General features: G+C 42.3%; 1 protein-coding gene across 1 annotated transcript; it reads right to left on the reverse strand.

Annotated features, from left to right (window-relative positions):
* Positions 1 to 3,884: 3,884 nt before the first annotated feature.
* NRSN1 (neurensin 1) lies at positions 3,885 to 11,395 on the reverse strand. The gene is made up of 3 exons (XM_005420964.3): positions 11,379 to 11,395; positions 6,491 to 6,688; positions 3,885 to 5,482 (listed from the first exon to the last, which is right to left on the reverse strand). The coding sequence occupies exons 2-3, from the start codon at positions 6,677 to 6,679 to the stop codon at positions 5,084 to 5,086; spliced, it is 588 nt and encodes a 195-aa protein (XP_005421021.1). The 5' UTR covers positions 6,680 to 6,688; positions 11,379 to 11,395; the 3' UTR covers positions 3,885 to 5,083.
* Between the last annotated feature and the right edge of the window lie 106 nt (positions 11,396 to 11,501).

Raw genomic sequence — 11,501 nt, forward strand, 5'->3', positions numbered from 1 at the left:
ACAAACTTGCTCCAGTTTCAGAAGTGCCTTTGCAAGGGGTCATTCAAGAGCTGAACCCATTCTGAGCAAAAGCTACCTGAAGAAATTTTTCTTATCATAGTATCCTAAAGGGAAAAATGTGTCCTCGCATTATAGACAATGCACTTGTCCAACAATAAGGTCCTCATGCTTGTCCTGCACTCGGGGCCCTCATGCTTTTCTAGCCCTGGGGGACAGAATATTGCTGTCAAAAGTTGACTTTTTTTAAAAATGTCTACTTCCACGAAGATTTTAGCCATTGTACTTATGTTTTTCTGGTCACAGGTTTTAGACCTGCAGCAAGTTTTTCTATGCTTTCAATATTCACTGACTGTCTCTTCTGATACTCATTGACAGATGACTACAACAACACCAACACCAACACATCCTTTTAGCCTCAGGCTGAAGGGTGCCTTTAGCTAGGAAATGGCCTGAAGTGATAAGTGCCATAAGTATTTTGAAATTGCTGGAGCAGCATAACATACATTGTTAAATTGACTGGCTTATTAGCATTGTTTAAAACTGATGTCCCATCTATACTTGCCGAAGTCCATGAATGGAAAATTATGGAGAAAAATGAGTGCCGTCAAAAATCAGCTCTAAATAATTAAGAAAAAAGCAATAAAAGAGGTCATTTGATGCTGGCTCTTTTCTCTGAAGGGCTGTTAGAAGTCTTGCCTCACCTACTGTCAATATGCAGAGATTATTTTCATCCCAATACCTCTGTAAATTATCTGACAGCAAAACTGAGCTTTGGCCTGCTTAATGTGCATCAAGTGAACTGATGCAGGAAATGCACACTGTGTGGTCTGCCACACATCCAGATAAGAACTGAAGAAAAATGAGGGGGTGGATGGATTGCTTGCCCGGAGACCAGAAGGCTCCAGAAGAATCACATATCATCTCTCAGTATTGGAAATAGGAGAAAACTTGGTGGGTCTTCCCATTTACAATTATTTTCCTCTGGGACAAACTGTCCCATGGGGATGAACTGGCAAAACACAAGCATTGTTTCTCTAAGAGTGCATGGGCATTAACCCCAAATGACTGGTGCAGGGTAATGCTCTGTGGAGATGTTGCTTCCTTCAGCTGTGTGAGGGGTAGGACACGGAAGGGGTGAGGCTGTGCCTCTACAGCCTGCTCATGCAGCTTGTATTTTATTGTCTCTCTACCCCTGACATGCAGTGAGCTGAGAGGGCAGCCTGCTGTGTAATGACCAGTCACTGCTGAATAATCCCAAGTGCTAATTCCTTTCTTTTACCAAAATTGTTCCATTCTTAGCCCTTTTAGAAAGCTGCTGGGAAAGTGCGTCCAGCTAAGGTACTTGTAGTCTTTTGCTGTCTCCTTTGCATTTCATGTCCTCAAGGGGTGAGTGGCCTCCCTGGTGTGCAAGTTCTGCTGCTCCACTCTGCCCAACCTCTCTCCCTGCAGCCTCCCCATTCTGCTGCTTCTGCTTTCATGAAGAGCTGTTTGCTTGTACTTGTGCATGATTAAAAGTCTCATACTTGGAAATGGCAGGCTGAGGCTCTACCTGAAACTGGGAATTAAATCTGCTTACAGGCAGCTCAAGAGGAGGAATGTTTCCATCTCTCTTTTGCCTGTGATTCACCATGCACTAGGATAAAAAGGAAAATAAAGGGGTCGAGACATCCTGGAGAGTGGAGGACAGAACAGATGCTAACAGAAGCCTTTTCTGTACAGTGTGCTGGAGAAGCAGAGCTAACCTTCAGAACATCTATTATCCAAAATGAAGCCAGTAATTACCACTCAGATGAAAATTGTGATTTCTTTCACTACAGTTGCAGAGAAAATGGTGTTGGGCTGGGAGGGATTGCACTGTAATTTCAAGCCAGATGTGGCCAGAGGAGGGGCAAGAAATAAGGTGATCATGAAGAAACTGAAAGTAGCCTCTGGAGCAGGGAGGTCACAGGGTTGACGAAAGAAGAGCTTGGCTGCTTAAGCCGTTTCATTTTTACTGGGATCACCATTAATGTGTCCTTAGAAAGCTGATGGCAGTCAGTGCTTGTAGGGGAAGTCCCAGGCAGTCCCACAGTTGAGTGTGTGCTGCAATTTAATGGGGATGGGAAAAGTGAAGCAGTTACATGGTAGGAAAATTGATACATGCAGAGACAGATTACCCTCAACCGCACTAGAAACTTCCCAGGGAGCCTGACTGCCTCTTGCTGGTCCCCATCTGGAGCCATATCACAGGCATTTTCCATAAGAACAGCACACAGTACATTTCCACTGCCTTTTCCCAATGCTTCCGTTCCTCCACCAAAGGGTGAAGGTGATAAAACATTACAAGAAAATGGATCTTAAAAATGTTCCTGAGGTGTGCTCATCTTTCCAGTATGTGGTTTCTTAAGAGTAACAGAGCAATTTCTGCTCAATATTTCTACAAAAGCTGTGTGTGGCACTGATTCTCTGCTGTGAAGAATTGCAGCCTCTGGAGGTCTCAGTTCCAGAAAAGCTCCAAGCAACCGAAACAAGGGTTTAATGAGATGAAACGTGTGTGGCAACGTTAGCCATGACAGCATTATCAGCTTTGCTGTTGCTGTTAAATCCCAAGTGCATTTCCTATCCCAGCAAGCTTCAATAAAATCCAAGGGCATTTCTTTTCTCCTAGCACCTGGGTAATGCCATGCCATGACTCATCTGCTTTTGTACTGTCAAAGCATGTTCAGTTCTCTGCAATGTGACTGAGCACCTGATGTTTGGATCCGCTCTATCAATTACCCGTTGGGTCATTTGTCCTCTGGATGAAAATTCTGTGGCACTTGCATGTATGGTGGAGTGTGTTTTTTTAAAGAGAACTGTGCACTCGTATAGCTAGTTTGGGTGAACTACCTCAACCTCTGCTTTCTTTTCCAGCTGGATTTTCAGTCAAACTTCCAGTACACTGTTAACAAAATGCAAGTGGAGAGAAGGGACTCAGATACAGGAGCCCTCACTCTCATCTCCTTCTGTGAACTTCACTGTAAAACTTAAAATGTCACATTTCCTCCATGCACAATTAAAGAGTCTCAGTTGAAAAGGCCAGAACAGCTTGACTCTGCTGCCCACACACTGATAGCCTGACAGCAGTGAAAGTCAATGGCAGTAAACAACAGTCCTTGCAACTTGGACAGGAAACGCTGGGGACCCTCTCTACCTGGAATACCATACAAACAGCAGCAGTGACAGCCTGTCCATGTGCCTTGTGAGTAATCAGTACCCCTCACCCCTGTGCTTGATGGCTTTCTTTATAAATATGCAGCTTGCTTTGCCAGTCTTATAATGTTTTCCTCTTTAGCACTGCATCATCTACTTCTCCCCTAAGATAACAGTCTTATTTTGAAGTACTGGGTGCAATGTGCTTTTGCATTTCTAATATATGGGTGCCAGTGAATTGCCAGATGACTTTACACCTTCTTTCTTCCATTCTCTGTGACCATGTGTGCATGTGAAGAGCTCTCGACCGTCCATCTTTTCAGTGCTAATGCTTGAACTCTGCAATTGTGTTGCCAAGATGGGAACTTTCTTTGCAGAAGAAAATTTTACTTCCCATGGTAGTGTCGGCCATGATAATTACTGCAGATTCAGCTGAAATTTCCAAACACACACCATCTGGTTTATTGATGTGGTAAGCCTGAACTGAGTGTCACAGACCACAAAATGTTTTATGAGCAAGGGAAAGAGCACAGCTCTTATCACTTATCTGCCATTATTGTGGCAGAATCTCTTTGATTCAGCACCAGAGGGGCTTCCTCACTACTCTAAGATGAAAACAGACTGCATTAAGAGACCAGTGAGTTTCAACTGCTGATTTCTCCTCTAAGCAGTGCTCTTAAATTTTTTTGTCTAGAAAGAAGCTTTTCACAAAATCCATGGGTGGCTCACGCCTAGAATTTTATTCAATCCATTCAAAAAATAGACAGAACTATAAGGTGGCACATATTGTCAGAGAGTACAAATGTCACATCTTTCTTTATACACTTTAATTTAAATCCATAGATTAAGACAGTAAAATAATTGCCCCGGGTGAGAAAATAATTAGGGGTCTTCCATGAAAGGACAAGTCTTTAGGTAAGCATTTACACAGATGCATCTGGTTAAGCATAACTTTTTCTATTCTCTATAAAAATATAAACAGCATTTCAAAATGTCTTTAGATACTATGTTCAGATCATCTAACATGGCATTGATGTACTGACAGAATACAGGGCCTGGGCATGTCAAACCACATTTATTCATTCTCACCCAGACAAAACAAAAACATTTTGTATTAGCCTCAACATAATAATCTAATGAAAGAAACAATATCAAAGCAAAGACACACAAGTATCATGTTCCTCCTCCCACAGGAATTCCTTAACTTTATTTTGTTTGTAGTTTTTGCTAGCACAGCAATGACTAAGACAGAAGTGGCACTTTAGCACAGGTTAGTTGTAACTCAGGATCAAGTATAACTTGCCTTTCCCAGGAAGTTACATTGCTGGGAAGTGCCAGGATCAAATTAAGGGCTCTCCCTGACACGTATGTTTTACCTGTGCAGTATTACTTTGATACAGACTGTAGCATATGACAGGATGACAAGTGCAAATTACAAGGGCAGATCTTGGCTTCCCAGACAGCAGAACCAGGTGGAAAAATGTAAGACTGAACAGTATTTTAAAGGCAAAACCCCATAAAAATTAAACAAATTAATGAAATTGAAAAAATAGCAAATTCATCTAAACTTTAAATAGTGGGATGTAGAGTGCTCCTGGTACAGCTTTAATAAGTGCACCTTAGGTTTCCCAGGGATGCAAGCTGATAAGCTAAACACCTAATAATTGTTGCAAGAACTTACTGTACCCACACAGATTAAAAGGTTCAAATGTACTGAATATATTAGTCACAGGTCTAATCACATAATTTCCTTTTTCCCAGTCTTAAATTTTTACCAGAGCAGCTCCCCCATTAGCTGCATGTTTATATAGCAGAGCACTCAATGTTTTACTTGACTAGCACAGATGCCAACAAGGGCTAATATATTCCACTTAAAGTCATCTACAAGAGAAAAAAAAACCCAGGGGAAGGGTCAGGTTTCAGATAAAGGCTGGACATTTTGAACTCTGGACAAAGTGACAGGTATCTTTGATTCTCCTGGTGCTGGCGCTTTTGTGACTGGGTTTGCATGGGCTTTTATATCAGCTATTCTCTCTTTAAATCTTTGCTGGAGGTACTTCTCTTCTTTGGAGTAACTTTTAGCAAAAGCAGACATCAGCAGGCACGCTGCCACAGTGGACCCTCCAACACAGAACAAGATTGCTCCTGCCAGCTTGCATATATCGAGGGACCCATTGAACTGAACAGCACGGGTATCCACAACAACAAAATCATCCTTCCCAAGGGCTTCTATTTTCGGTGGCACAAGAAAACCCACTACAAGAACAGCTACACCTATCAGCATAAAAGCCGTCCCAGAGATGAGTCCGACCTGGAAAACAAACAAGAAACAAACAAACCCCCAATTAATTTCCAGTTTTTCCATTTCCCTTTCCAGTTTTCAGTTGGGAAGTGCTCCCAGGAAGCATTTATCTTTCACTGTCTTGCAGATACTGTTAGATACTCTCTTTCTTAGGAGAAAGTGGGTATTTTTCTTTCAGGATATATAAGCCCCTAGTAGAAGTAGAATATATGGAAAAATGTTCTTTTTACAACTCATATTTATATAATTAAGTACTGACATTTCTGGAAACAATGGAATATGCATTACTATCTTTAAACAGCATTTCATTTTGAAAGGCCCCATCAGAGGGAGGATCAGAGTTTAACTCCAGTGCTATGTAACTGATTATTTCTTTAGCTTTAGCTGGTGGTTAGCACCAACTGCTGGTAGTCTGTCATATCCACCACTTCCTTTTACTTAATGTCATTCCTTTTCAAGGATTAGAAGAAAGTTGCTATTGCCATATGAACAGATCACAGAGTGTTTACAGCACATTTCAAGTGTAGTACAAAGTTTGGTTCACCCAGAATGTTCCTGGGGGTAGGGATCATCGTGGGGTAGGGTGTGCATGGCCTCACAGGCCCCACCCAACCTCTGCACTTCTCCAGTTCTGTTGAATTCCCTGACCTTAATGGAGATCTTTTGGTTTTCTTGATCCCTACACCACACTCTGCTCTTAACCTACCAGTCCTGTTCCCAACAATCTAGAAGGACTTCTATAGGTGCAAAGCAGAGGTAAACTACACTTTCAAGATGTATATGGGGTTCCCAGGCAAGACTTTGGTGTTTCAGTGACAGTGGGACAGAGAAGATCCAAAGATCCCAGAGAACTGACATATTTGGTAAGAGTGCTCTGTTTTTAGACAGTTATTTGGCCACCTCAGGCAAAACTGAGCAACAAAAAAGGCCATTCTGGATGAATATTTAATATGAGTAGTTACACAGGGAAAGTCTTGAAATGGGAGTGTCTCTCCAGGAAAAAGCAACAGGCAGTACCTTCCAGAATACAGAGCTCCACCTGCTCGGCGATCTCTGGATCTGAAAATCATCCTCATACTCCCAAATTGAAGCTGTGCAGTCCTCATAAAACTGGTGCAGGTAGGACCGAACTCCGTAGCGTTGGTACCCTCCCTCGGTGCTGCCCTGCGTGTGCTTGGACCCGCAGATGTCAGCATAGGAGCTCATCCTTCCTACCTGCAACGAGAGGTTCCATGCAAAGCAGATCATTATCAGTGTAGTGGGAAGACCAAAGATGGCTGCAAACTCTCCAGATGTGATGAAAAAAAAAGGGCCCAGGAGAGAGCTTTCCTTCATTTTTTTTCCAAACCGAGAAATGAGCTGGGCACAGCTGCATGCAGTGACTCAGCCTGACTGAACCCAGGGAGCTCAGTGACTTGGCACAGCACAGCCCAAAGGTGCCGCAGGGAACGCTCACTCCCATACACGGGGTGCTCACTCCCCATCTTTCACACTAATGGGCTACTGTGTTTCCATGGAGACTGAAAAAAGCAGGAAATGCCAGGTAACAAAATCCAGCATCCCTCAAGGGCTCATGTTGCCTCTCTAGAGACTGTCTCTGTCAGTCTCTGGAGTTTGCCACCCTATGAACTTTCCAAACTGCTGCATAAGAGTGGCTTGTTTAAAACCATTATTAAAATGTTGTTTTTCTGAGCTCTTGAAGTGCAGGACTAAGCATTGATATACCATTCACAGCCATGAGAACGAGAGGTAAAATAAGTCCTAGCTAGATTAAAAGAGTATATAAATTGTATTTAAATAGGAATAGTTAAAAATAATTAAAAATGGAATGCCTTAAAAGCATCAATCTGCTCAGTAAGACTGAAATGGAAATACTAAGCTTACAGCCAAGTATTGCTCTCTTGAAGAAGTCGATGCCCAAGCTCCTGCTGACTTTAATAAAATCAGAATTTTGCCTGCTATGAAAACTACCAACAAAGTTTCTTAATCTTTCTATTTTATGTAAGTTCTCCTAACATACAAAATCCATATTTAACTATGCAAGTCCAAGGCCTGAACTTGCTTGTGCAAGCGTGATGCTACTGAATTTACTGAAATAACACTAGCCCCTAAAAACAACTTGAGCAATAGCTCAATGTCACTTAGGCTCATTGGATTCTCTTTAAAGAAGTCCAAAAAGCTTTAGTCCAAAGGGAACTGTTAATCAGAACTTGCACCTGAAAGTCATGGCTCAATTTATATCAGCTTCAAGCAGTATGTCAGATTTCTGCAGCAATTTCATTTAGAGGGAGGGAGGTTTTATATGCTCATGGCAGCTGGGACCGCCCAGTTTTGCAGCCCTACAGACCTTTGCCTTTGGGAATGAGTGATCCTGCTAAGGATGAAATACCTGAGTATGCAAGCATTCAAATTCAGGGGAATCCAGCAAATATTGATGGGTATATAGCAACAGTCTGACTGAATCTTTTGGCTGGCTCTACTAGAAATCAGTGCTGGCATAAATACTGAACTTCCAGCCTCTGGTAATCTGTTTGTGTTCTTTGCTCAGGAATAGAGGGGGATTTGCTTTTTCTTCTTTACAGGAACCATTATCTTGGGGTTTTATTTATTTTGTATATCTAATACGCACTTAGTTTGGCATTTCATGATCTCAACATCTTAGAGTTGCAAATATCTCTCATACAACCCAGTGATTTTATGACAGAGGATTCAACGCTCTCAGAGAAGTCATGCCCCAGTGGAGAAGGCAAGCCACGTGCTGCTGGGAGACCTGCCAAGGGCCAGAGGGAACACTGCTGGTGACAGAGCTTCACAGAGCAACAGGGGCAGCATCAAGCACAGATACTGTCAGGAGTCCCTTTTTTCAACTCCTAACTGCCCCTGTACTCCCTGCAAGTTTTAGGAAATTAGAGAAGTGCTCTCCAAGTCTGTGGATGGGCTTGCTCTCTGCTGATAGTACAGCACCAGTGTCCATCAGAGTGTGCTGAAGGTGCTGGCCTTCCAAGGAATGGTGGAAAAACAGGCATGGTGGAGAAAGACGTCGAGACAGAGGAAACTACTGGGCAGCACCAGCTGCTCACCAGGTGAACTGGGAGAGCCCGGCCCTGGGGCCACCCTGTGTCCTGTTGTACATAGCTAGCACTAATGTTTCAAACTACAGTCAATATAATGAAAAACATTTGTTTGTGTCATGGTTTAATCCCAGCTAAGCACTTTGCAGCCACATGCTCATATCCACCCTTCCACCATGGTAGAATAGGAAGAAGAATCAAAAGCAAAGCTTGTAGGCTGAGATAAGAACAGTTTAATAATTGATGCAAAGTAAAATACAATACTATTAATACTAAAAAAAAAAAGAGAGATAAAACCCTAGAAAAAGAAATGATGCACAATATAGCTGCTCACCACTTTGACCAATGCCAAACCTTGTCCCCAAACTGCCATCATCCGCTTCCTGGTAACTCCCTGGTAACTACTCATGATGGTCTATGGTGTGAAATACCCCTTTGGCTAGCTCACATCAGCTGTCCTGGCTGTTCTTCCTCCCACCTTTGTGTGCAGCTCCTCACTGGCAGAGCATGAGATACTGAGAATGTCCTTCATTTAGAGCAAGCATGAAGCAACAACCAAAACTTCAGTATGTTATCAGCACTGTTCTCATACTGAATCCCAAACACAGCACTGTAATAGCTACTGAGAAAAAAGTGAACTCTATCCCAGTCAAAACCAGGACAATTTGTTATGCTTTTTATCATGCTATGAAGTTTGGAACACTATCATTTTCTGAGCTACAAAAACAATACAAAATTGTGATATGTATAAGTATATAATCTGGACTATTGTGGGGAAAAGCTGCAAGTTCTTTTACTTTTGGAGGCTCTTTTTGTTTCCCTGAGGAAAACTCTTTATTCCCTACCCAAACAAAGGGAACAAGAAGTCCTCTTTAGTCACTGCCACCATTTCTTCCAAGAGCTAGCTGCCATCTTTAACAGCACAAGCACTGAGAAGTTCTCATAAACCTGGGTTCTGCCCACCTCATAAACATACCTCAAGGGGAATACCGCAAGGGGAAAGGAGAAGAGGAAAAAATAGTGCAGTTTACCACAGCTGCTCCAGCTCTCTCATGCAGGGTCACACTGCCTATACCTCAATGTTAAGAACACTTTAAATCCAACCCCGCCCAACCCATCTTTTGGTCAAGCAAAGATTCCATCTCACACATCAGAAATAGAACAAAGAAGTCCACTAAAGTGCTGCAGAAACTCATTCTCTTGGGTCCTTACTTAGATCTTTATTATCACATCAACCCTACCTTCTTAATAAATTATGCTTAACTTCTGGCTAACTTAAATCATTGAGGTAAGCAAATTTAGCACCATGTAATGAGCAGAATGGGAGGTATTTTCCCCAGGTCTAAGTGCCTCCATAAGGTCAACTCAGGGAAGAACCAGAATTAACATGACTGGAAAATGTGGCCTGCAAAAGCTTGCTTGTATTACTCCAGCTGCCACCAGCACCATTCAGAAGGGAGATGAAGCACTTTGCTGAGTCTGAACCAGCAACTTTAGTTATTGTGATAAATTTAAGAAAACTAAATGTGACATGACAGAGAACTGTATAAACATGATCTTGCACTCATTGCACTGTCTATAGGTTTAGTCAAGAGAGAAAAAGGAGGATGCAGTGTTTCTAACAGCTTGATGAAAAACTGCCTGTAAGGACCACACAGATTACATGACACTTAGATTCGTTTTCTTTAACAATGTAAAAGGCTAATAGGTGGTTATGGTCAAGTATTTGAGCAAAATGATAAATAAGAGCTGGGAGGTGAAACAGAAAACAAAAGAATGATCTTATGCTTGAAAGAGTTGTGATACCATCAAATAGTATGACCTTTTAAAATGGAAGGGAAAAAAAAGAAAAAGGACTGTAGGAATCATTAATTATTTTCAAGCACTGCATAATTTTAATTCTACTGAGCATTGTCTTCATGGTCAGACTCTTTCACTTATAAATAATCTGTCTTTTGAAAAATATCTTGCCCCTAAAGAGAAAAGGCAGCTCCCCAGCCCTATAAGAAGCAGCCTGGTAATGTGGGCTAAGATGGTCTCTTTTCTCAGCTGCAATGTAGATGTGATGTTCTTGCTACCTACAGATAGGGCACAGGAACCAAACAGTCAGAGAGAAAACAGCTCTCCACAAGTAAGAAGGAAATGTGTGTCACAGCACCAACTTACACTGGATGAATAAATACTGCAGTAGCTATGATCTCTTGAGTGTTGATGTGTATTTGCATGTCTTGCCTTCAGGGCTGAGAAACTAAACACTGAAATGTTGAGAAACTTTTGCTAAAAAAGAGGCGCTGTTGCCCAAATCTGTGTTATCCACAATCTGAAAACATACATTCAGGCTGAAAGAAGCAGCTCAATCATTAAGTTTTTCAGTGCCTAAACCCAAGGTGCTCAGGAAAATGTGGGATGTAGGATCACAGCTTCAGAGAACACCACTGCGTAGTAGCAATCCATCCCCTAGCAACTTTAGTTTCCATGGCAAAAGCTGTCCTGTTTACTTTGAGCTTTACTATCCTCTGCTGATCTGGGGAGATGTGATTGGATTGGTGAACAGACAGATTAAAAAATGAGCAAGCTCCACGAAAAATTACCCAAAAATTTTTCCAAATACTTTGCTTTATTGTGCCAGGGTCGAACACATTTAAAAAAACACTAAAACGTAAGGAATTGTCACTTAAAAAGCAGCAGAAAAGGAAATATGGATGTGTCATTGCTCTGTGACACCACACTGCCACCGAACGATGATGGTTGGCACAGGTGAAGTCGCCCTCCCCGTTCTTCAGATTTAGATACTTTGACCCTTCTGTTTAAAGAGCCGCGTTTCCAGTCCTTACCTACAGAGAGCGTTCTTTGTCAAGGGGGAACACTGGCATGTACAGCCTGCCTTTGACAGCAGTCTCCGGGGTGGCCTTTCTGATGCCTCGTGAGCTCCGGCGCTTCCCGGGCCGGCGGCGGGG

This window comes from Geospiza fortis, unplaced genomic scaffold (assembly GCF_000277835.1).
Source record: "Geospiza fortis unplaced genomic scaffold, GeoFor_1.0 scaffold104, whole genome shotgun sequence".
In the NCBI taxonomy this organism is placed as follows: domain Eukaryota; kingdom Metazoa; phylum Chordata; class Aves; order Passeriformes; family Thraupidae; genus Geospiza; species Geospiza fortis.